This window comes from Apis florea, unplaced genomic scaffold, assembly GCF_048593485.1.
Source record: "Apis florea isolate Af1SG1 unplaced genomic scaffold, ASM4859348v1 contig_37_pilon, whole genome shotgun sequence".
Taxonomy (NCBI): domain Eukaryota; kingdom Metazoa; phylum Arthropoda; class Insecta; order Hymenoptera; family Apidae; genus Apis; species Apis florea.
The window spans coordinates 468,908-495,662 of NW_028256861.1; the positions used below are offsets into that span (position 1 = coordinate 468,908).

The 26,755-nt window shown below is 46.0% G+C and overlaps 1 protein-coding gene across 1 annotated transcript in view; it reads right to left on the reverse strand.

Moving 5' to 3' along the window:
* The window catches only part of Ubx (ultrabithorax), a 106,282-nt gene that overhangs the window by 14,282 nt on the left and 65,245 nt on the right, over positions 1-26,755 (reverse strand). Inside the window, exon 2 of the mRNA XM_086915987.1 lies at positions 450-858. Coding sequence (XP_086772113.1) covers positions 542-858 — 317 coding nt within the window. The 3' untranslated portion in view covers positions 450-541. The remainder of the gene's footprint in view (positions 1-449; positions 859-26,755) is intronic.

Sequence of the window (26,755 nt, forward strand, 5' to 3'; positions counted from 1 at the left end):
TACTTTTCTAGGAGAAGAAAAATTTTCTCATTTTCTGAAGAACGAATGAATGAAGAGAGAGAGAAAAAAAAAAAAAAAAAAAAAAATAATATCTCTCGAAAATATATATTTTCGACTGGTATATCAATTCGTTTAACATAATTGCGGCTCGATTTATTTCGAACGAGTAGCCCGAAACAATTTCCGAAAGCATAAAATATATCTCGAGGCCGATCTCGAAGGCGCACAGAAGGTGTTTTCGATCGAGCTAGAAATTGGCGTTTAACAGGTTAAGCGAGCGAGGAGGAGGAGGAGGAGGAGGGAAAGGCTCGAAGCGTGGACGCGAGCAAGCGAGAGGGAGGAGGGGAAAAAAGAAGGAAGGGAAAAAAAGATAGACGTGGAAGGGGAGAGAAGAAGGAGAGGAGGGAAAAATAATAAAAATGGTCGGTGGTATCGAAGAAGTCACTCACCTTTAATATAGCTGTGTACATTGCGGTGCTAGCAGAGGGTGGTGTGGATTGGTGGTGGGGTGGTCAGGGGGGCTCCGGTGCAGGGCGTACCCCTAGTTGGCCCCCTCCGGTCCCCCACCGGCCGCTTGCTGCTGATGCGCAGCCGCGGCCGCTGCTGCCGCTGCCTTCTGCGCCTGCGCCTGCTTCTCCTGCTCGTTCAGCTCCTTGATCGCCTGTATCTCCTTCTTCAGCTTCATCCGCCGATTCTGGAACCAGATCTTGATCTGCCGTTCCGTCAGGCAGAGCGAGTGTGCCATCTCGATCCGCCTCCGCCTGGTGAGGTAGTGGTTCGTGTGGAATTCCTTCTCCAGTTCGAGCGTCTGGTAGCGCGTGTAGGTCTGGCGGCCGCGCCTGCGCATTCCGTTCGCTCCTGCAACCAACAAAACCGCAGGCCAAACGTTCAAACGAGCTCCACAGAGGGAAGAGATCGCGTGTCTTTTCGTGGACCTCGTTTTCGGGGCCCTGTTTCCGAATAATACACATTTACGCACGTACACACGTACGTACGTGTGTATTTTCGTCTATATCTCTTTCGAGGTTTGTTTGGCTCGGAAGGTGCGAACGTTACTCGTATATCTCTTTGTATAGTAAAAGTTGAACAATCGAGAGGATAGGTCTAATTAAAAGTATTTATCGAAGCTTTATAAATATCTCTCAATTTTCACTCATCCAACTTTTATTACGTACAGAGATCGTAATTTAGATTAGATCAGGTTACGTATACACACGAATAATAACACGATACCGTTATAAACTCAAGAAAAGTATTGAAGTTTTTGTAGCAAAGTATTATAATCGCGTGCGTTGTGTGTATTAAAAATATTAACTCGCCAAATTTTGTAACTAATTTTTCTAACGTACACTTTTTCACAGGGAATCGAGCGATAAGAAACGAACGTTGACGGTAGAATGCCCCTTCCCTCCCCCCACCACCACCACCAATCATACGTATCCTTATCCTTCGACTATTCGTATCTCGTTTAAAACGTTAAAGCTTTTCGAATCTACCAAAAGTAGAAATTCTTACTTTTAGAATGTTTATTATATCGCGTTAGAATTTCAAACGGAACCATCGCGAGATCTTTTTTAATCCGGTCTTACTTCTTTGGATCGTCTAAGCTACAAATACCGGTATTCGGGATGTGTAAGACGTTGTGTGAACGGGCTCGAAGAAGCCAGCTCGGAAATCCCGGTAACATTGTCGATAACGCGAAGGGGCCGGGATAACTCCTAAGCGAGACTTTAGAAAGAACGAGTTGAAGACAAAAAAAAAAGAGAGAGAGAGAGAGAAAGGAAAAAAAGGAAGGAGAAAAGGGGCGCGTAAACGGTTTCAGATAGAGCATTGGCAAAGTCGCACAGCAAGCCACCAGGAGAAAGTAAGAGGACAGTATAGGTACTACACTCTGTCGAACAGCCACTTGGGTGCAGTACCGGAATAAACCCGTCTGTGGGGGCTCAAGCTCACCTTATCGGCCGTTACTGCCTCGTAAAAACCTTCCCGTTTCACCTCTGCCAACAGCCGAGACCAAAGCAACCCTCTGTGCCCGTAAGCAACCAAGTCTTTTGCTGCTCGCATACGCTTTATATCGAACTACGTAAACGACGCTCGTATAATACGATTTCCACCACTCGACGACACCACTTTTCCTATCCTATCCCTTTTCCTAGTCGATCGACTGGTTTTCGCTCGGAAAATTAACATCACTCAGTAAGGATTTTTAAGTCAGTTAATGTAAATTTGTTTAACGATCAAGTCAATTTCTCGCGTACACGTACGAGCCGCCGCCATGATTCATCGACCGATCACGTGACTGAAATGAAATCAATATGGCGTCGAAATAGTTTACAATTTCGAAATTTACAAGTGAAATTTTTCAACGTAAACACCCTTAAACAACAACCACAACGTTATTTCCATCCAACATAACTCTCTGTGAATGTTATCCAGCCAAGGTAAAGTTTATCGCCGATTTCTTATCCGGCCGGAACGAATTTCGTATCCGAGCGGAATTCGAATCAGATTCGCGCGCGAAACGTTTTTCCAAACGTTTTCCCGGGAAACAACAATTCTCGATTCGGGCAATAAACGCGTCATATTTACAATCGTATCCGTGCCTATCTATTATATCGACGGGGTGCGCGAACAGCCGCGCCACCAACGCCACTGGACCATTTCCAGTTGGCCATTACGCAATATCGCGCGCAGACGAGGAACAACAGGCCGCGGCAGAGTTCATATCGGCATCATGTATATTATCGCAATGTAATCAAGTGTCCACCTCCCTCCTCCGCCTCCGTTCTCGCGCTTTCCTCCCACCACGACGACAGTTCTCTTCTCTCGAAGCGGCGGCGCAACATCCCCATGATTTTCATTTCAGCTTGTCAAGCGGAGGGCCGCAGAGTTACGGGGAACCGTTTATAAGGGTTATTTGTCACGCGTTCTCCTCCACCGTCTCCTTTCCAACCCCCAGAGTGGAACAGAAAGAGAGAGAATACCCCTCTACTACGTTTCGTCCGAGTTATATCGTCCCCTTGGCCCGGTATTCCTCGCAACAGAGTGGCGGGAGGGGCTCGATAGACTCGGCTCGAACTTATAAATAAAACCGGGGCTTCAGCCAATTAAGCCGGCCTCGTACGTCTCCGCAAAGTAGAAAATGTGACAAGCACCGCCGCCGCCTCCCTTCCTCCGCAAAAGGTTTCTTTAATTTTCCATCGACCCTCTTTCTTTCTTTCCCTATTTCGATCTATCTGGATTCGATTTCTACTTTTTCTTGAAGAAGATTATTCCTTAACAGTTTCACGAACGACAATATTTATTTACGCTTGATTTTTCTTTTTAAACATATTCTTCGCTCCACGAATAGATTCCCTTAAGGCTGTTCAAGTATAATCTTATAAAGCGTGGAATAATAATACGCTATCAAATGATTTTTATCCGAGATAAGAGTTTGGTCCGAGTTTGACATTCGATTCGTGCCGATAGAAATATTATTTTCCGAGTTTTGTAAGCGTGGAATGAAATTAGTTCGAGACGAGTTTAAATTCTCGTTATTAAACGACACGATTTTCTATTCGTTGAGATATTGACGGTAGAGAGAAGAGTGAAAAGAGTAACGAGTTATTGGTATATTAGTTCGAGATGAATTTCTCGTTATGAAATTATTTCTATTCTATTAAGAAAGTGAGAAAAATAGAGATGTAGCGTAACAAGATGAAAAATAAGACAATCAATGATATTTTATCGTGATATTTGACGAACCGAGGATGCTTCTTAATTATTACTTTATTATTAAAATATCACACAACAATATAATAAATTTTTAATATCACGTTAATTTGAAATCATTTCAAGTCAGCCAAGAGATTCATCCGGAGTTGTTGATTCGACCGGCCGGGTTAAACAAATCCTCGTTTCGATCGGTTATTTTCATTTCGAAGAAAACGAAAGCAGATAAATGGTTCTCGTGTGATTCTTGCCCTCGAGAACCCCGCAGCCATCGCAGTTCCCCACACCCTCCCTCGAGCTTACGCACGCCCCCCGTGGGATATCGTGGGTTGGAAACGAAGTTGAAGGGAAAAATTCCAAGGCCGCCCGGAAAAGAGGCGTCGTGCGTGGCTGTTTAACCAAGGGGGTGGATAAATTTTATGCTGAGACCGTGAAACGTGTTTCATCCTGGAAGAAGGAGAGCGTCTCTCGAGGGGGGGGCGCGATCACCCAACTTGTTCTCGAAAAAGAGTGGAGATATTTCCCTCGAAAAAAAAAAAAGGAAGAAGAATGTTCTCCTTATAAAATAACGATTTATCATGTTAACAGTCAATTTTATATCGAAAATTTTTGACCTTGATAAAAACCGCGAAAGAAGAAGAAAGAAGAAGATGAAAGACACGATCGATTCCTTCCAATCGTGCTGAGCAGGCAAATTCCAATTCTCTCGGCTCGTTTGGAACGGCGGCCATGATGGGCCTTCCATCCCTTATTGGAAACTTTCGACGTGGCCCGAGCATAAACAAGGAAGAGACCGTGCCAGCTCTAATAAGAACAACCAATACGTTGATTGCTGCCAGGGATACGATCCACGGTTCGCAAAACACGAGACCAGACCACCCCTCGTCGATCGTGCTCCCTTGGACGGATCATGCACGATCAAATCAAAGTAAGTGAATTGGGAGGATTCCCCGACAGATTCTTCTTCTTCTTCTTCTTCTCTTGCACGCAAAACTATATCTAATCGAAATTATCGAACACGTAGAGAAGCATTTTTGATAAAATTCACAATGCAATTATCTTTATAATGGTGTATATATTATGGAGGTATACAGGTTGGCAGTAGTAGTAATCTGTAAGTATTAAAGTTAATAGGTTCAGGGACCTTTCGTACGTTGCGCATTTTCTTGTTACCTCGAACCATTAATTTCAGCCACTATTCCTTCATACAACCACTGTTATTAAGAAATGTTTATTTCTCGATTATTTTTCGTTGGAAAAAATATTTCTTCCCAATTATCCGTCTACCTCAAAAAATTCCTCAGAAAAATCAGCTTTTCATCATTCGCTTGCGAAACAAGAGACATCGTGCAAAAGCAAGCTGACCGTGTAAATCGTGAACGTAATTAGAGGAGAACGTTGGAAACACGGCAACCAGGCTTCGAAGCTTCCCCAAGCTTCCGGTATAATACGTCCCTCCCGAAACGTTCACGAGACTCTTTCTCTTTCTCTCTCTCTGTTTGCGAGGCACGAGCGGCGGGGACACTCGGTATGAGGAACGCGTAGCTACGCAGCAAGATCGTAGCTCAACCGTGGGGTACACCCTCCTTCCCTCCAGAGGCTTGCCAAGGTAGAGGTAATCCTCTCGGGGGCGTGAGTTACTGCCTAAGCGTCCCTGTACTCTCTTCTTCTGTCCCACCTTTCTTCTTCTTCTTCTTCTTCTTCTCTCTCTCGTCATCCGACCTTCATTCTTCTTCCCCCTCCCTCGCCCATTACTATTCTCGTCCCGTGCCCCTCGGTTAAGGGCTGTTCCGGTGGAGAAAGAAGGGGAGGAAAGAAGGTGAGGTAAGGCTGCGCCACAGCTGGGGAGCATTAGTCAACCGTAATTAATAAGTTATGCTAGGAGGAGCGGGGCTAACGAACACATGGAGCTTGTCTGTTTCTTCGCACTTTTGGAATGGATTTAGACCGTTTTCCTCGAAATGTTTATCATCGAGAGAGATCCGTCTAGAACTCGTCGTTTACCTCGCGATCAGGCAGAAGTTACGCGACGCGGGCAAGAATGTCGCCGGCAGGATATACCATAAGAAGAACGAATGGAGCATTCGAGAGTAAGATATCGGCTTTACGTGCGGCCACTTTTGAATAAGCGCGGTGCCGCGGGCGACTTTGCTCCCACGCGCGATACACCGACACTGAAAACCCGAAGGGATCGATTCGACCCTTTAACGGGCTCGAATTAAAAGTGGGAACGAAAAATTCCTTTCAAATATCTTTTTTTGCGTCAAAAGGGTGTTTTTTTGTTCGAGAAAATTGTTATCGATCAAGTAAGAAGGGAATGTAATATGTTATAGTTTAAAATTTGGGAACAATAGAAACGCTCTGCGTTTTCATACAATTTTAAATCTGAAAATTTTACCGCATGTGGTAACGTAGGTGGGTTACGAATTTCTACCGATAATGCAGAACTGAAGTTACATTATATATAATGATATTGTACATACATTTACTAATGTGAATGTAAATATGAGATATACTTTGGAATCAAAAAAATTTAAAATTTAAGAACAATTTAAGAAAGAGAAAGGAGGGACAAGTATGACCTAGTTAGCGAATTTTAAATCTATAATTGTATCTTATGACTTTGGAAACGAAGTAGAGAGGGCAATTCTGACTAACTAATTCAGAATCGGTGGATGAAAACTAATTTTAAAATATATAAAATAAAACTACTTCCGTTTATCGCTCTGTTTACGCGATAACATTCGTCGCATCCCGTGTTAAACGAAGACACGAACGAAAATTGATACGTAAAAATGTTATTACATACACACACGATAAATATATGTACACGGATAAGAGGTATTTCTTACGAGTGGCTCTCCTCCAAAGGTTAATGCCGTATTTGCTTGTCCCTGTGATTACCCGGCCGTGTCTCGGCCATCTCTGTGTAACTGCGCTATCTGGTCGGGGATCGATGTAATAATTCGCTCAAAACGATGGGCGTGAACGCGTGTAACATCGCATTCGAGATCGTTCGACGGGAAACGAGAGCGGGGCGAGGTTTCGCGAACGTACGTATTTTGTTGGAACCCGTTGAAAATTACGTTGCCGCGGTAATTGTGTCCGTCCTTTATAATTTGTAGCGATACACTTCCCTTCGTAATGCGAGGTCTCCCCCTCTCTGCTTCTCTCGAGAATGCGGAGCGCCCCTTTCTTTCTTTTTCCTTTGTTCCAACTTATTGCCAATACACCCGAGAGGAGAGTGTATGGAATGTTCCTGGCAAGAACGATTAGCCGGGATAGCCGTGAATTAGTAGTCCGCGCGGATACATCGGCTGGAACGTTTGACGAAATCGCGCGGAGGTCGTCCATAACTCACGTCCTCGTTCGTCAATCGGTAGCCTCAAGACTGTATAACTATTTCGTGCTATGGTGTTCCGCGGAAGGAAGGGAGAGAGGGGGCCGGCTCATTCAAATGTACAGCATTATTTTCTGCGTCGCGCTTTGAACGATACTTTCCAGAGGTCGAGTCGAACTATCCCGCAACTACTTCGCGTGGATATGTACATATATCGTTGGTAAATAAGAAATAATCTCTTTCGAAGCCAGTGAAGCGAATAATTCGGCGAAAACCGATAAACTTTTTCAACCGTTCGCCAACCGTTTTCCATCCTTCCTCGTCTCTCCCCAGCCTCGTTCTCCTTTAACGATCGTCTCCGTCGTTGAAAAAAGAAAGATAGGACGAGGATCGAATTTCGTTTTGCCGGCAGGTGCGTGGAACAAGTAGAAGAATCTAATAAAAGAAACTGCTTCGCTTCCATAACTTCAACGAAACAGTTTTCGAGAGAAGCTGAATAGAGAAGCACTAAGTCAAAATCTATCCTCGATATTGGCCACAGAGTCCTCGATCGAGGAATCGCGTGCGGATAAAATTTAATTAACGCGCGGACTGGTGCCGCCTCCCCCTCGCTCTGCCATGGCGGACACGGCGTCTTTCTCGCGAGAGGACACAACGACAAGCCACCAGCTGCTTGCTACTCTCGGTAACTGTAATAATTATGCAAAGAACCGAATGCAACGGTGCATCGCGGGCGAGCAGCGAGGAAGGCGAGGAGCTGAGGAGGGAAAGAAGAGGAGGAGGTTCCAAGGAACGGAGCGCAAAAGGAGCAACGCGAGGCAAGATGGTGGAGGAGATGGCATGCAAAAGAGGCTTCGTAGGTAAGCGAACCGAGCCGGTTGTAAGGCGACACCTCGCGGCTCCATATATCTTCCTCTCTTTCTTTCTCCCCTCATCTCTCTCCCCCTCGAGCAGTCGACGCCACCATGGCTCGTCCCCTTCTTGTTGCTCTCCTCCGTCCCAACATTTCCACCTATACCTCCCTCCTCCCTTCATACGTGTCTCCTTTTCCTCTCCACATCCAAATCCTTCGCCCAACATTAATTCGATTGTTAAATTTTCCAATCACTTACCAGCCCCGCAATCCGGTTATATTATCACTTCTCTCTCGAAGCAACAAGAAATACACCCTTCCTCAAGGGGTTGCCCCTCGATCTCTCCAGTCCAATTCGTTTATCCAATTCAACGGAACGTCGGGCGGTGGTTGGTCGAGGTACGTAAATGGCCGGCCAGAGAAACGAGAGAAAGAAGGCGAGAAGAAGCGAGGTGGTTTGGTGGACGGACCGGAGTATTTGATACAGGTGGTGGTAACCCCGCGACACCCTCTATAACGAAACGGATCGTCTGTCTTACTTACATCGGCTCGCATCTATAAACTCACGCGGTTGGTACACGCATACAACACGAGGGGCCCCGAGCACGCGTGTATATCCACGGCTGGACGTGCAAGGGGGACGTGCGGTTACCAGCGGGCAACCGACCCACCAACCACCACCCATATATCTGCGTCCTAAAAGGAATTCCAGAATATATTTTACATATGCTTTATTGCCGCCTTATTTCCAACTCTATAGGCAGAGAGGCCTCGAGAGCACGAGGACGAAGCGGGGAACGAGAAAGAGGGGGGAGGCGGAGAGAGAGAGAGAGAGTGCACGCTTTCTGGCGCGTTCTTCACAAAGAACGATTCGATTCGACTTCGAGCCGCGAGAGTGCAGCGTTTTTCTCCGTGTTTTCGCTCGGATAGGAAAAATGCGATTTTTACACCCCACATTGGAAAGAATTTGTTTGCTCGTTCGATTCGTCGAATTCTTCTTTTCATTTTCTTGAGAATGAAATCGATGAAGATTTATCGTTTTAATTGGACAAGGTAGGGAAAAAGGAACGTAATTGATCATCTCTCTTGTTGATAAACCGTGATAAATTCCAGCCTGTCGTCCAAATCTTAAGGTATATTATCCGATATATGCTGCGACGGACAAAAAAAAAAAAAAATGAAAAGATCCTCGAGAATAATACTTTCGAATAAAACAGATTTGTAATTAATTAATTTGACTCGTTTGGTATTTGGTATTAAAAAGTTGGAAAGGTCGTATCGTATAGACGGATGATCTGGTCTATAGACCAGACAAAATGGCTAGTAGCGCATCGTAGACTTATAACAGGATTGGATTAATGTATAATGCATGCCCCCGCGCGACTGCATTCCCCGGTAATGACTTAACTTGTAACCGGTTAACGAGTACCTGGGCTAGATAATTCGATAATTTGCAAGATACAGTGGATGGGCATTCGTTTAGACCCGGCCTCGACAATAGTCAATCGTGGCATGCAAATCTATTATTTCTACTCCCGTTGATTGCATTGTCGCACGACATCGGTTTTTACAACACGATACGAATGATGGAGTTCGAGATCGGCCGAACATAGACCTCGTTAGATTCCTCCGCGAACACCAAACTTGTTAATCAATCTTTCATATCTATCTCGTATTCTCGTACAGCTTAAAAAAAAATATCCGTAAAAAGATTACGTAAAACATAGATTACGATGAATACGAAGATTGGTCCGACCTGAATAACTCAATGATATAAAAAAAAAAAAAGAAGAAGAAACAACTGAAAAACTGATATCAAGCTCGTACACGAAACACCTTTCGAAAGAACGTGACGGTTTCATCCGTCTCGTTCATTTATTACTGACCGCAAAGTGAGAATGAGAAGAAAAAGGGTGGCGGTTGGAGAAGAGCGGTAGCGGGTAGGACCAGAAATCGATCTATCCCGATAATTTGCAAGGGAATACGGATTACGAAACTGGCTGTACACGGGATGAAGCAAGAAGGGGAGCGAGGGAGAGAGCGTGTTTCTTCGGCTACTCGAGGTTCGAGGGCCCCGAGACGGAGTGAGTCTCTCTCTCTCCCCTCCACCGCCGGCAAGTGTACCGTGTCGGGCGCATGCGCGTGGGGAGAAGAGCCGGTTTCAACGACCAAGACGCCATCACGCGCAAGAAACTATGATTACCGGGCAGAGAGGGAGAGAAATGCACAGCTCGAGAAATTGCGCGCACGATCTTTTATCCCTTCCAAAAAAATCGGTCTCCGCGACGTTCAATTACCGGTCCACCCCGTGTTAACTCGGTCCAAGGGGATATTTGGGGAGGGGGAGAGAGGCCCTGCAAATTCGTACCGATCTTGCGCGCTTTCGGATAATAGTGGGAATAAGGGGTGGAGCGAAATGATGGCGTGGCGAGGCCTCGACGACGCTGCATAATACATGCGTGCAAAAATCGGCGACGATCGAGAAAAAGCTTGGGGCTTGAGCCTGAATAAATTAAACGGTAACTTTTGATTCGTTTCACTTGGCAATTGCACGTTGTGGTCCTCGATCTACCCGACCAAGCGTGTTTACCTCTTTATTGCGCATCATCGAAATCAAAGTAATTTTTTACTCAAAACACAATCTTTGAAAGAAGAAGTTTTACCGAATTTTTTTTCTTTTCTTTTTTTTTTTTTTAATTTCAAATGTGTATTAATTCGAAACCTCGACGCCTCGTGTTAATATAAATAGACCAAAAAAAAAAGACGCTTCGGATTCGGTTGAAAGGTGGTGGATCAACTGGTATAAAGGATGAAAAAGAGAATATGGACGAGAGAGTAAGGTAGGAGGAGGAGGAGTAAGGTATTTCGGTTATTTCCACACACCTGGCCAGGTTAAAAGTTTCATTTTCATAAGGCTTCCTTTCGCTTCCTGATTCTCGATTTGCATATAACATTCCAACCAGCGTCTATATCGTCTCTACGGGGTGGATCGTAGATCGTCTTGCCGCGATATATCAAGTCGAAATCCCGAAAGGTTACCTACTTCCATTCTGTTCAACCCTCGAAAAGCCTCCGGAGAGCTTGTTCCCCGTTGAAGAGAAGAAAAAAAAAAAAGAAGCAGCCGTTGCCGTCTATCCGCTACTTGTCCGGTTGTGTATGCCCCTGGCGCCGAGGGTGGTTGGGGGGAGGGAGCGACGTAGAGAAGAGTAATCGGCGGTGGCGGCGTATGATTCCGCCAGATTTTCGAACGCGCCAGAAAAGTTGCGAGAAACATTTTTGGCAGACTGAGTTGGTCGTATCGGATATCGTGAATGGACTACCTCCTACAAGGGAAGGAAAAAGAGAGAACGAGGAGAGAGATATTCAGTTCTGCCAAAACTTTCCTCCTTGATTTACGAGAGTTCATTATTATTTTCGCGCGACCGCAATGATCACGCCCCCTTCCACTATTCGGGAACTTTGTTTTTTTTTCCCTTCCAGGTCGCCATCCTTGATCAAATCGTGATTTATCAACTGGTGTAATATTAATGTTCGAATGGAGTGAGAAAAAAAAGGCTCGCTTCGTGAAGTAAACGCGAAGGAAATTGGGAGGAAGGGTTGGAACTCGTTCGCGCGAAATGTCACGAGGGGGAGGCGGAAAGAAGGTAGAAGAGATGGTTACGTGGTTACAGGTTGGTTAGACTCGCGGGTTAAGATGGACGAGGCGGCGTGCTACGAGATCTTATCCGATCGCAGCAGCGGCCACTGAATCATCCGCTTTGAATAGGGCTTCGCTTCACTCCCTATATTATATAGCTATAGGCACTAGCCTTCTACCTATGGCCATGCGCAACGTGGAGCGAGGGAAAGCCTGGGGACGGGACAGAGAGATCGAGGCAGGGCCTGTATAAATGCGTTATACAGGAGAAACCTTGGTGCGCACTAAATTACCAGCCACGACACTGTCACACCACGTTCCCAGCCACCTTGCAACTCACACAAGTCGCCCTCCTCTCTCTCTACCTGGCCATGACTTACAAGTCGGCGATAGCGCTAGCTACCACAGTCTTAATCAGCATAAATCATACCCGACAATGCGCGACTGACCACCATCTTCTCTGCGAAAATGAAATGGAATCTCTTCTCCGCGCTATCGTTTCCACAGATTCTCTTGAAATTCGCGAAAAGAAAACAACGCATCGAATGAAAAAGAATTTTTGTTTCGATCGAAAATAGATCGAAAGAGAAGCGTCATATTTCCAAACAAATTCTTTAAGATTTTGATTCAAATGTCGCATTACGAATATCGTTTTATTGCTCAACTGCTCCGTCTCTCTACCAAGTAAGTATCCACGAAAAGGGGATCGTAAATTGGTGACGTTACGAGGAACAGCTTAACTTCGCGAAGATTTCGGTGCGAATAGAAGATGTATGGCGGAATTCGGGTCCGGATTAGAAAGCTCGTTAGAAATAAATTCGAAATCAGTACGACGTCCTTTCAAGTTGCGTAAAATATTCGGTGAATCGGTGGCACGTGATCCTAACTGTCATGTAATCTTAAAATGGCCGCAGACACTTGTGTGTGACCGAGCGAGAAAAATGAGACAGGATTAGCACGCGCGCATCAAACTTATGGCCGGTGCGCCATCTGCCTCGCTTTTTCCACCGAATTGAAATCTTGCCGATGCGTTGCTCGAGCTCTCTCCCGCGCGTGCGCGCGTACTCGCCTTCAGGTCGCATCGCCCATCTTAACAGCCACGCCACGTACAGTCATTACGCGTGAAATCCAAACGTTGCAAATAACCCCGCCAATATGAAATCCTGTTTTCTAACTAAATTCAAAATTGCACCCTTCCCGTCAAGACCACCGGTCTCTCTCCCGTCTCTCCAGGCACTCCCGATCAATACAATCACGAAAGAACGACCGATTACTTCAGAGAAGCCCCACGATCCTCCTCTTCAACTACACCCATCGAACAGTGTAATTTTCGATCCTTGCGATCGATCTTTGGGAAAAAATGCGCGGAATTTTACCGGAGAATACACGACGCTTAAACAACAACAACAACAACAACACGAGAGAGGTAATGGAGAAAAATATTAAACGTACCTAAGATGATTATTAACCACTCTTCGAAAAACCCATCGTACGGGTATAATCTCGGGTTTATAAAATTTTTCTTCTACATTAGAATGGTTGAACAACTTAAAACTTGCTTAAAATTTATTCTGCAGACAGGCAGAAGAAACGCGCGTGTTTCCCCAATTGTGTAGGATACGCTCGTATATCGCATAACCGCCGCGCCATTACTCATAAAACAACGCGCCTAAGAGAGAGAGAGATTAGATCGAGAGGCGCGGCGTGTGAGTAAAGGCAGCGTCTAGAAAATCATTAATATTGATCAGTCAGATGATTGATAACTTCATTAACACGTTACACGCGCCGATTCAATTAATACGCCTCGTAACCGTTCGCTCGAAATAATTTACGATTCAAGAGAGCGCTTCGCGTTCTTTTTCACGCTCCAGTCAATTAGCGATAACCTTTCCCGTGGACGCGGCCGATTTCTAACGGGCGAGCCTCTCCCCTCTCTCGCCCCATATAGACGAGACCGAGGCGTTAATTAATCGCGGCGAATTATCATTATTTTTCCGTGTGGATTCGTTCATGCGCCGTCACGAAACATCGAGAGAGAGAGAGAGAGAGAGAGAGAACCTCTCGCATTTTTGCCCGAGGGAACATCGTAAATCCGTGGTCGAGAGCCGACTACACTATCGCGGAATATTTTTCTTCCCCTCTTCTTTTCCTCGCTCACTTTCATTTTTTCTCTCTTTCCGTCACGAAAAAATATTCCAGCGTCTATTCGAGCGCTCGCGTGGCGAGAGACGAGGAGAGGAGAAGGCCTTCAACCCGTTGTTTCGGGCCAAGACACGAGGAGAAGAGACGAGGAGAGGAGAGGTGGTCGTCCTCCTCTCCCGTAATTGTAAACATTGGATTAATGCAAATGCGCGCTTAAAAGCTTAATTGCTTTTGATAAAGTATGGCGGTGCATTAAATTCAAATGCATGTAAATTAATTCAAATTTATGAGAAATAGGTGGACGCGGAGCACTTACAGGAAAAGAGGGAAAATAAAAATTAGTCCCCGCGGGGCCGGCCCCCGCGACGAGACTCTTTTTTTCACATTCTATCCCTCACCTCTTATCCTCCCTTCCCCCCTCCTCTCGCTCTCTTGCTCCTCGACCGCGCCGCGCCCCTCCCTCCACCCCGAGGAACAGCCCCCCACCATTCCCTCTTTTTCACGAACGCGCCATGTTGCCAGCCAGATTGGCCTTTATGTGCAGGTTTCGCCAATAAATTCCACCTTCGGCCTCTCGTCCGATACACGTCGAATTTTAACGCACCGCCGTGGATCGTTGCCATGTTGATTAACGATGTCAAAATCAACCAACCGCCGCCGCCGCCGCCACCACCTCTTTCGAAAACGCGCGCGGCCTTTTCACTCTCGTCGCATCGCAGTCGTTAGCAACGAGAAGAAGCGAGAAAGAGAGAGAGAGAGAGAGAGAGAAAAATAGGGAGAGGCAACGACCGGTTCGCGCCTAAATTCGAATTAAGCGACTCGGGAAACGGCTATCGAATAACCACTTCCGCCTGATGTATCTTATTCCCACTCTTTTTAACCAATAATAATGGATTGCGCGGTAAATGGAGGATTGATTAGATTTCGTTACAAAAAAAAAAAATTACACGCATTATGTATGTATATATGTAAGAAGATTCCACGATCCGTTCGAATAAACGATTAAATAAGAAATAAAAGGTATGTGCGTAAGAAGAAGTAGCAAACGAGAATTGTTAGATCTAAACGAGCACGCGGAAGAAACGTACGTGTGTATATATATATATATATATACACACACGTCGTTACGTACGCGGCACGGAACCGTGTCGTATATCAAACGCGCAAACGCAGCCAGCGTTCTTAAACAAGCGCCCTCATCCTACTTATTTGCAGCGACCTCGCGACAGAAGCTCAAACGTATAATATACCAGGTTCGTTATTCGTCGTTGACAGCGACGCGAAGTTTGCTGCGCGAGTTAGGTGCGCGCGCATCAAGCTCGACCGGTGGACAGTTAGCGGGGAAAAAAGCCGAGGACTGGAGGACTGCATTTTAACGCGATCAAACTTATCGACGGCGCTTTGTGACGGTATATTATTCGGAGGTATCATTGCGCGGAGGAGAAAGCCAGTGACAATAGGGAGAATCTTTGGCGCCGCTCTCTTCAGCCCGTTGATAGATGCGCGCGTTCCATAACGGCGATAATGGTTGCTGGCCCCATCAATTCCGGGGCCGGGCTTGATTAGATAGGCGCGTTTTATTGCGGCAAAAACTCAAACTCTCTCTCTCTCTCTCTCCCCCCCCCCCGTCGAAAACCAAACCGTAGCGGACACCCTCCCTCCTCCGTGGCCCACACGCACGCACCACCAACCAACCAACCAACCAACCGGCCGCGGACCGACCGACACACAGGTGACACAGTCGCACCACCGACTTTATCGTAAATAAAATGGAATAGCGAAATACGAGAGCGAGGTGATATTTGCCGGTGCACAAGCGGCAAATACTCTCTCTCGCCGCGGGGGTCGTATAAACCAAGCGGAAGTATTGTTCTGTCCATGAGGCAGGTCCGACGATCGACGGTCAAGTTGCGCTCCGAAGTTGCGCGTTTACAGTATGCGTTGTATGCACGGGTCGAGGAAAGAGACAGAGCCCGCAAATCCATTTTCGATAAAGCTGGAATAAGCAGATATAAATCGGGGGATATGGGGGCGAGGGGAGGGGAGGGTGAATGAATGGCATCGAATGAAAATCTATAATTTTTCGGCGTGGTGACAACTATTCCTGGGAATATAATACGCGGTAAATAAATTGGAACGCGTCCACGAGAAAATGGAACGGATGACATGTACGGTCGAAAAACACGGGCGCCCGACATTTGCATTTTTCGCCGTCGTACGATTGACGGAACGTCGTTACACGGCTGGCTACGTTTTTCTTCGTGGAGATCCCGTAAATCTCTCGTTTTTTGGCTCGCGAAACAAAAATACGAATCATTTGGGATAGGTTTCCATTTTTAATTTGTTCGAAATTAATATTCGTTGCTTCGGTTCAATCAACTCGAACATGTTATTTCTCGCGCATTTTCTTCGCGCTATCGATGCGATCTAAACAGCGAAACCTTCGTGTAAAGTTACACGAAATTTCCACGTCGAAATAAACGTTACGGTTTAGAGAAACACGTTCAAACGCTTATCGTTGGATCGTTACGATCGTGTATCATAAACAAAACAAACGTTCGCCGATTATCCGTGACTGTATACAACTAATAACCTGATGCTGCTCGTCCGATTTTATTAACGTACCAGCTAAGATCAGTTTAATTCGCGCTACCGTTCGAGCGTCAATAACACCGCCGGTTATCTTAATGCATTAAGATTACGCGTGAAAGGCGGTGCTCGTGGAAGCGAGCTCGAGGATAAGCAAGCGAGTGTAAACGCGGGGATGCGCGTGCCATTCGCCATCGCGTTCGCGCGTAATTTGTAAAACCGAGCAAATTGCGGAGCAACGATTTTATCTACCCGTTCAAAGACGAATCGATTCGAACGCGACACGCGAGCACGAAGATGCCTCTTCTCTTTAAAGAAGAAAGAAGGGAAAAGAAATTGGAAATCGCGAAACTACGTTTGCGAATTACCTCGATATTTTTGGTAACACGAAATTCCGAACGAAATTGCTCTAAATTTAGCCTTCGTATGTATCTTTTCTTGTTGTGCGATATCGTTGCTTCGATGTATCGATAAATGTTTATTAATCTTAAAATTTATAATTTGCAAGCAAAATCTATCGTGATACCTGTTATATTTTTTTCTTAAAACATCCTTTATATACCTTCCAGACGACTCAATCGCTCGACTAAATAATTTTTCGCCCGAGCCACTACGATTTATCGAAGCGAGAAAGTTGGGCCAAGTTTACCTTCGTTAAAGTTCAAGCCATCGCTGAAGTTTGCCTCCCGCGAAAGATCGTAAAGCAGGAAAATTGTCGAGGAGAAAGGAAGGCATAATATAAAAGAGAGAGAGAGAGAGAGATCTAAAAAGTCGTGTTACGCGCGTTTACGACTCGTCTACAATTTGGGTCCATAATCGGAGGGAGAAGGATATAGATAGTAGGATCGCTCAAGGACGATCGGTACATTTATAGATTGATAATAGTAAGATGCACGTGCTACTAGCGCATAAAGGTCGACGCGCAGGTAGTCATTAGACCGCCCCACGCCCAATACATTAAGTCGTTATGAAGATATCTTTAGCCTTTTCTCACCGACAGTAGGGCCTCTAAACACGTTCAGCCTCGCTGGAATAATAGCCGGTATAGGCTACGTTATCTTCGAAGCAAACAAGCTGTTTTTGTTCCCTTCGTTTCTTTTTCTTCCGCTCTAACTCCTCCCTTTTTTTCCCCCCCTCGTTTAAATTTCGAATTTCACCCGATTCACGAGCAAAGATCTCATCGTTTCGCGATGCGTTGTTGCAAAGTATACGTATTACGCGTTTCCATTCGTAGAACCATCATCTGTTATCCCGGTTTCTTTTGAGAGAGAGAGAGAGAGAGAGAGAGAAAATCTTGGTAAACAGGATAATAATTTCGCAGACGGTGAAGAAAAACTTGTTGTAAAGCTGATTTCTGGGCATTTTCCACTCCTACCCACAGCCGTCACTTTCACCCTCTCACCGTCGTCTCACGAGGGACGACCAGTTTTATTATATCTGGAAAGATCCCTCGGTAAGACGCGAGCCCCCCTCCTCCTCTTGTGGCAATTACTACCCAACCCATCGTTCCCGCTACCCTTGCATTGTATTCCTTCACTTTCCTCCCCCCCCCCCTCTACCCCTTTCTCTCCCTCCAAGCCAAGTACGCGTACTGCCTAACTAAAAGTCCTTCTCGCAAATTGCCAGTTATTACCGACGTTACACGTTTATCGATGCGGCGGTTGCTGCGTTTATACACCGCCATTTCTTCCCTCCTCTCTCTTTATCCTTCTTCTTCCCTTTTTTTTTCTTTTCTCCTCGTCGTCGTCGTCGTCGTCTCCCGGAGGAGATTACCCTCCCCTTCTCTCCACCTTTCGACATACCTTCTTCCCCTCTGCCTGCTCTTTTTACCCAACAACCAACTCGCTCCCTCCTTCCGCCTCGCACGAGTGGCCCCTCGTGTTGGTGGCTGCAAATCCATCAACGAACACGGGTAGCTATTAATTCAAGAGGATTCGAAATCGTGCCTCGTTTCGGTCAAATTACGAGAGAGAGAGAGAGAGAGAGAGACTTGCTCGTACGCGGCAACCTGATTGGCGTTTAACGTTTCGGAAGTGGTAAGAGCGATTACGAGGGATCGAGCTCGTAATTATCTATCGATTTCGAGCAGCAATTTCAAAGAAGGTTGTTGAATCTTAATCGTTAATAACGTTGAAACGCGAATAACGCGTTCCCGTGTGTGTGTGTGTGTGTGTGTGTGTGTGTATCCTGTACCTAACCTTCTCGAGAACGAAAACAACGGGTTGAACGAACCGAGCGTTTTCAACACACGGAAGAAACGATCTCGAAATTATCTCGAGAATATTTTTCATCCACATCATCCTCCCTGACGGGTTCGTTTCTCGAACGATATAATCCAACTTCCTCCGCCCGAAAGGTATATCATAACGTCCGTGTCTTGCGACGAACGGAAAGCTCGCGTCCATATACAGCTCCAACTCTTCTTATTCTCCCTTCCGTTCTCCCGATGCAAAAAAATATGATCGGGGCACGTCGTCGTTGCTCCCATGGCATGCTCGTATGCCTCGTATGCCGTGGAAAGAGGAGGGGGGGGAGAAGAATAGACGTTTTAGCCTGGCCGAGGAACACGGCGTGGTGGAGGGGAAAGGAAGGGCGAAGCGAGCAACTGGTGAGGAAGATAAAAGAGAAAGAGGAGGAGGGAGGAACGGCCACGGAACATGAACGAGGGGGCCATGCCACGCAGGCAAGAAAGAGGGATGGATGGGAGCTCTCTGGAAACGGAGAGAGAGAGAGAGAGAGGGAGAGAGAGAGAGAAGGACGGAGGTGGCCGGAGGGAAGACAAAGGGGGGGGAGGCAGGGCAGGCGAAAGAGTGAAGCGTGTACGAAGAAGAAATGGGTGGAAGGCGAGGCGAGGGGAGCGGGAGGGGGAGATATCAAGAGCGGACCTCCCAAGTTGCGGTGAGATGGCGGATCATCATCATCGTCGCATCATCCGTGAGCCGAATATTCCTCTCTCTCTCTCTCTCTCACGCTTATTCGTTGTTATTAAGAGGCAACGTATGCGAACGATGCGTGCCGTATTCGCGTTAAAAAATTACCGATCCTCCTCATCGAAAATTCCTACTTGCGCCGATCGACTTTTAGATGCAATTTCGACCGCCTCGATTGGACCCTCGTTTTGCACGTTTTACGCACCGGGGGCCTGCCTGCCGTGCGCGAGAAGAAAGATCCCGACGAGAATCGCGCCGATCGTGTATAATTAGCTGATAAAAAGGAAGCGGCCTCTTCGTCGTTGAGAGCGTGTGTATTATGCGAAATCTTCCGTTTTAAAATTTACCTACGATTTCGTTCGCGACGAATTTTTGCAGAGAATAAACTCGTTTAAACGTTCGGGTTTTTAAAGAAGATTTTTTAAAGATTGATCCAGCATTGTTATTAACACAATGTTACGACTCGTTCGAAGACGTCACGACGGAAAATATCGGTGGAAAAATCATTGAGAAGGTTAGGTTTAATAAAGCTGTTCCGTAATTCGCAGGCAAAGGTTGGAGGTTGGCGTACGACGGATGATATTGGACCAACAGATATTAATTTCGGGGATGTACGAGACATTTAAAGACCATGGGGATCCTGATCCCCAGGCGTGTAAGGGGAAGATAAGGCACCGTGGCTGTAATCAATGGCTGGCAAACCAAGTTATAACGCGGATGACAAACAAACGCGGAGTTTCGCTCTCGATCGCGAATTTACCCTTCGAAATTCGGTAAATTTCGTACGGTTTTTTTCGTCGAAATTCGCGTTAGTATATTCCTCTCAATTTTAACAATCGCATTGTAAATACGATACACAAATTTTACATGAAACGTCCGATACGAGAATCCAGAATTTTCTTATCGGAAAAATTCCACGTTTCAATTATAATTGCAAAATGGCAAAAACCGTCCCAACTAAAATCTCCGTTCCATCATCGACGAAAGAAACTCGCGCCCCTTTTTGAGCAGGGGCTGATCAAGTTTTTACAGGATCATCGATTCGTTGGGGCCATCGTGTGTCACGCCGATAGGCTCGAGACAAAACGAGAGGGAGGGGGAAGATGTATGCGAGAAGTAGACTGCAATATGGCGGCGTTGTGTGCAACGCAACAAACAACAATCGTCGATACTTTACGAGTTTTTCGAGTAAATCGGTGAGGGGAAGTAATCAGGGGAATTGTCGCGTATGTGGGAGGTTGTTGCTCGCAACAAGAGTAACCCGATATTCCGTCCCTTTTCTCCCTTTGTAACAGCTTCCTCGAGGGGTGGTGGGTCCATTATTGGGACGTTCCGCTCCCCGTGGAACCTGTTTTTCCAATGGACAGTCCTTCCATCCACATCTGTCCTTCGTTTACAAGAGGAAATCTCGCTTTTCTCCTCCGGGATGGATGTAAGTTGCACAGTTGGTAGGCATCCATCTCCTCCAGCCAGCTTTTCCCCAACCGTAATGAAGCTTTGTGCTCGATTTACAGGATGAGTGAGATATGGGTGGAAATCTTCCACGAGGAAATGGAGAAAATTAATTGCGGGTTCTTTTCGCGACCGAATTTCGAATTTCGTTATGTATAATATATATATATATGTATATATAAAACCGGTATACGATACCAATACCCCTTTCGTGCACCTTATGAATAAGCAATAGGCAGTTTCATTGTGGTCTCATCTTTTATTCTTAAACGTTATTCCTGTCGTGACCGACCATTCTATTCCCAAGTGTTATCCCAAAGTCGAATCGCGTTTGCCCTTCCGGCACATCGAGATACACTTGCTTGCGGTCAATATTAATGTCTTTATTAGCGGTCGTGGATCTCTCTTTCTACCGGTGCAGGGCATGAAGGAGCGTGGGAGTACGTAAACGTAAACAGAGAATCGGAAAGGAAAAGTTGGAATTGTTCGGATACCCGACGTTTTATATACACCTTTATATGCGTGTATGCAAGAAGAAACGTGTCCCCCTTTATCTTAGGAATAGTTCGCAGACGTAGAGCGTTAAAACGAACCGTTTTCTATAAAAAGGAATCAACCGTGAAATACGTGATTCGTGAGATGCCCTTAAAAGAAGCGGCGGGATCAGCTTCTTCGAAAGGGGATTGTGAGCGAGATCTTTGTATCGAGGGGGAATGAAAATTGAAAAGATTCTTCCCGTTCGAATCGGCGCTACGCTCTAACAGGCGTACGGATTTATATAAATACGCTCGAACGTTTCACGTATGATCATATTGCGGCCATTAACACGGCGAAAAGTTGGTCCCTGGAAAGCAAGGGAGCAGCAACCACGAAGCCTTTAAGCCGCGGCACGGCAAGTTTCCCCACTGATCCTCACTGCGAGGTGAGTTTAAGCCCGGGGATTGCGGAGTTACTGCCATCATGGCACACCATGCACCACCGCCCATAGATATAAGTATAGCCTCTAGCGTAACACCGACTGTACTCGGAACCGAACCGCGCGCCACGCTCTCTACCCAACCGTTCCTCTATTTCGACCAAACCCCCCCCCCACACTCTTTCCGCGCCCGAGCCCTCCCCCCGAGCCCCGACCCCCTCCCGGCCCGGCCGGCTTCTCCCCTCCCTCTGCACCCGCGCGATCGCTCTCCTTCTTCCACCTCTCCTTTCACTCGCTCCGTCTGTCCCCCTCCCTCTTATTCACCGCGTTGCGAATCGTGCAACCGCGATCTAGCGCGTCCCTATCGCAACAACGATCGTTCTCCACGGGGCCACGGTAGCCGATATTTATGAAGGTGGAGGCGCGATGTTGAAGTAGTTAAATCGCTGATAATAAATGCGAATCCGCGGGATGACCAATCTAAAACGACCATCCTGTGCAACCGTGTGTGTACGGTTCGTTGGGCTTTCAATTGGCAGAGAGCGGGAACGCAATCTTTCGGCACCGTGGTTCAACTTGGTGGTCGCTGGTTGACGAACGAGAGCGGGGCGCTGATTAAAGCGCGGGGGGGAGAGTTCGAGTTCGACGGAACGGGAAATTTATGGAAAATTGACGAAAATTTCGCGATACTTTCTTACACTTCCCTCCGACTAGGTAACTAGGTTATAATTCGAAGTTTTATTAGTGAAAGTTTTAAGAAAGCAAAGAAACTTCTGTTCTCGATTTATCAAAAAAATTCGTGGAAGGATGGTAAATGAAAGAACGGCGAGATAAGTAGATCGGGTAGTCGTCCGTTTACCAGTTACACCACGGGTCATTACTGCATTGTTACGCGATTCTTCGCGACGGAGAGGGCCAAGAGGTCAGCGTCGGAGGGGGGTTGTGGTGGTGATTATCGCGGTCAAACGGGGTCACTCCAATTACACGAAGCATCGTTAACGTTTTACAGCCGGGCCTGATCGAATCGGACACGTCGCCTCGGGTTTTCGACCTCCTCGATCGATATAACTGGCGGCCACCTATCGGCGCGCGAGGAAAAATCGAAAGAGCCACAACGTTTGCTGCAACGTTGCTGCTCTCTAGGTTATCCATCCTCTCCTCCATTTTTCCACTCCTCTTCTCACAGATTACATTTATCGCGACGCGTCGAAATAAACGATGAAGTAACGACGAGTTGTAAGCGTGGAATTTATACGTCGATATTACAAATTAACAAGAGTTTGAATCGAATCCCCGATCTACCAATCTTTATTTCCTCGAAAATAATCTCGTATCGAATTGATTCGTTCGAGGAACGATCTTCTACGCGGATAACACGCGGAATCGATAATCGAAGATACGTGTATACCTCGGCCACGGGGTATGAAATTTATCAGCGATGGTTGTACACGAGGTGGCGGCGATCGATTAAGGAACGATCGTTCGCTCGTACGCATGCGCCCCTATTAACCGTTACCACCTGAAACACCACCGTCTACAAAATTCGCCCGGGCAAATGGCAAATAATCTGATTACATTTGCATAAAACCGTGCGGCAAATACAGTGTTGATACGTGAGCCTCGCTTAGGAGGGGAGGGGGGGAGGAAAGAAAAAAGGATAATTCAAACGAGGGGGTGAGCTTAAGGTGGACGAGAGAAAGAAGTTTGTTCGAAGAAACAAAGAAAAAGTCGACGCATGATGGCGCCGCGACGCCTCGAGTTCTTCTTCTTCCCTCATTCTTCACAGAGAGAGGGAAAGAGACGTGTGTTATATATATATATATATACACTCGGTGCAACGAATTTCCAACGGCGTTGGCGGCAGCATCTTAAGCTTCATGCAAGGCAAATCAACCGCCCCCTCTTCCGGAAAGCGAAGTGCTATTCCCGGATTGTGCTAGGAGAGAAGACCCTTTTACTTATATTTAAATTTGAAGATGGAAAGGTCGCGAAGAAAGCAAATGAACGAACGAAGAGAGAGAGAGAGAGAGAGAGATGTATGGGACGAGCGCGTTAGAAGGAAGGCGCTGCAAATAACCAAAATGGCCGGCTAATCCAAATGGAATCAGGATACACTTAAACGAATTGCACGAGCTGAATAAATCATTGGAAACTGCGGGGATTGATTTGCATATCCGGCATTATGCCACCACCCTGTGTTCTCCCGCGGGCTGAGCGAACAGAGGGCGAACCGAATTTCGTGAAGAGAGGAGAGGAGGGGGAGGCTGTCTAAAGTCAGAGCATTTCTCGAGATTGGCTATATTTCAGGGAGCGAAACACAGGGGGCGAGTTTGATCTATATCTGGAAACTGGATAATTCCGTCAAACATCCTTCCGACTTTGGACTATCTCTCTACTTCGTTCCGCTTCATTTTTCTTTTCATCATTCGCAACAAGTTTTTGCTACAAAGTAAACGAACCGCAACAGAGTAGAAACCGCAAAGTAGCAGACCGCAAAGAGATATAACCGCAGAATATAACCGATCGTGCAATTTGAAACGATTCCATATAATTTTACAATTCGCAAGGAAACCGTATCGAAGACCAAGGGTTAGAAATTTATGCGGTTGACGCCGTTCGCCTAATTATGTTAATCGCCGTCGAATTTCCGGCACGTGGAATTTATTCAAGCGAGGCTGGGCACGCGAGAAACATTACCCCGAAGCGGTAATTAGAGCGAAATCAAATTGCGTCGGGGAAAGGTTAAGAGAGGGAGGGAGAGAGATGGGAATCCTCTTGGGCGATGGCGTGATATGTGGACCAATAAACTGACGTCGAGTCTAATGGTCCGAGCGTCCGGAAGATCGATGCCGCTATTGGATTACCGATGTCCGCGAGTGGCCCCTCCCCCCAAAGTAACACGTCTTGAAATTATGAAACGTTCGATTTCTCGGATCGATAAAGTATATAGAGGCAGCACGCGTGGTTCCTTCATTCGAAATTCTTATTTATTCCAACGAAGATGAGACTACAACCGTAACGAAAGCTTAATCACGATCTTTGGCGGAATACAGAGTGTTTATACTATATGTTCGAGTTTCATCGTTTCTAACGTTCTCTCGGTGATGGCCTTTCGAACAGAGCGCGAATTGAATATTTATGGATTTATGATACAGAACGGTTTACGGGTATAATTTTTGAAAATATATATATATATCATTTTAAAATATCTTGAAATCGTTAACGACGTTTAATTAGAGTTAATTTTCTTACGATGGTAAAAAAAAGAAAACACGATAATTTGCATAAACATCAGCAATTTATTGAAATAAATAATGTGCATATATTTCTTTCTCGTCTTCGACGTGCACAGCGAGTCTTTTCAACGGTGGATGATCGTGAAGAAAGCAAGGCTCGTGAAGGACGCGTGCCCGATACGTATGAAGTGAAAATGTACTCTCATAAACAAGATTCTTTTGTACGGCGTTCTTTTTTTTTTGTTTGTTTGTTTCACGAATTCCTGCACCGAGAAAATGCGTATCGAAAATACGGCGGTGAAAGTTGCGAAACAATGCGAGGAATGTCGTGCCTTAAGCAGAGGGAAGAGAAAAAAAAAACACGCGGAACAAAGGAGAAAGCTAGTCGTCATAGAGTTGGCCGGTTGTGGAAAACGCGGTGTCAAGAGTATTTACCTCTCATGGAATTCCTTTGAACGAATGAAGCTGTTATCGAACGCCTACCGGTTTAGAATCTAATTAATCGTCTATTACCGCGTCTATAACGCGTGGAATCGAAACGAGGATCATTACTCGATCGCCCCCCGATCTCTTTTATTCTCTCGTAATAATTTCCTCTTCTTAAGAATTTAGATTTTCGAGGGAGTTTGCTCGGTTGGGCATGGTCAGGGCAAAAGAGGCGGGATACGTGCGCGTAGATGAGGGTCATTCACGAGGCAAGTAGAAAGCGGCCCTTTGGCCCCGGGATTTCATTATATCGCGAGAGCCGCCATTATTCACGCGGTTGCGTGGGCTCGCGACCCGCAAGAGCTACCACTGTCAGCCGTGCTGAGTTATAAGGGCGTTGCGACGCGCAACTGTTTATGACCGTTAATCGCGAGCCTTCTTGGAAGGCTCGAGACGTCCATCGCGCATGACTCATACGCGTCGAAAACTTATCGAGAGCGGCGGTAAAGAAAGAAAGAGGGTTTACTTTACTCTTTCACGGAACAATTTTCGAGAGATATTTTCATCGCGAAAATAACGATATTAATTTCAAGTATCGAAAGTCCCTCGACCAATCAGGAAAGCGGCTCACGACGAGATCACGTGATATACATCTTGTACGGTAACATTTTTATCATTTTTATTATATTGGATAATTTTGTTTACCACGTTGGGCTTGCCATAAGGGAGTCGTTTTATTCGCCCGTAATAAAGGGTAGGCTTGTAATCATTGCATTACAGCGGCGGTTTACAACTATCGACGTTATTAGACGTCGGTAAAAATGATGCCGCGTCACTGGAGGCGATGGGCTCCTCTTCCCAGACTTGGGAAATTAAAAAATTCTTCGCGTTTTAAAGTTTGCTCGTCAAATACAAGAAAGTATATTTTTAACTTTTTTCTAAAAAAAAGAAAAAAAAAGGGGGGGGGGAGAAAATGTTATATTTCGTCCCGAAATATATGTAGTCGAGTAGAGTATCGACGATTATGATAATGGGTGGAGCCACGGCAAAAAAGGAAGGCGAGACGAGCGTGGCAAGCGAACCACTTGATGCCTATCGAGCGTAGTCGGGAAACAATCACTGATAATGCGCAGTGAACATTCAGCGCGGGCAATTATTTACCCGTTCGACGCGTATTTTGTAATCTACGTAGTAAGCGGAGTAATTACACGTCTTCCTGTAATTACATGCAAATTATAATAATGCCTCATCGTCCTTCTCCGCGATCAAACTTTCTCTCTCCCCTCGAACCGGTGACGGAGTTAACTCTGAACGAGATCAAACGAACGCCACTTAACGTATCGCACGACGTCCACCAACATTATATGCTATACGCTTCGAGGCAACAACGATTTCTACACACTGCTTATTTATAGAATTACGGGCCCGCCAAGTGATCGCAATCCTACAAACGCCACTCTTATTCTTTATCACGCGAACTTAACCACCTCACGTGCAACGATATTTATCGATTTGATTTC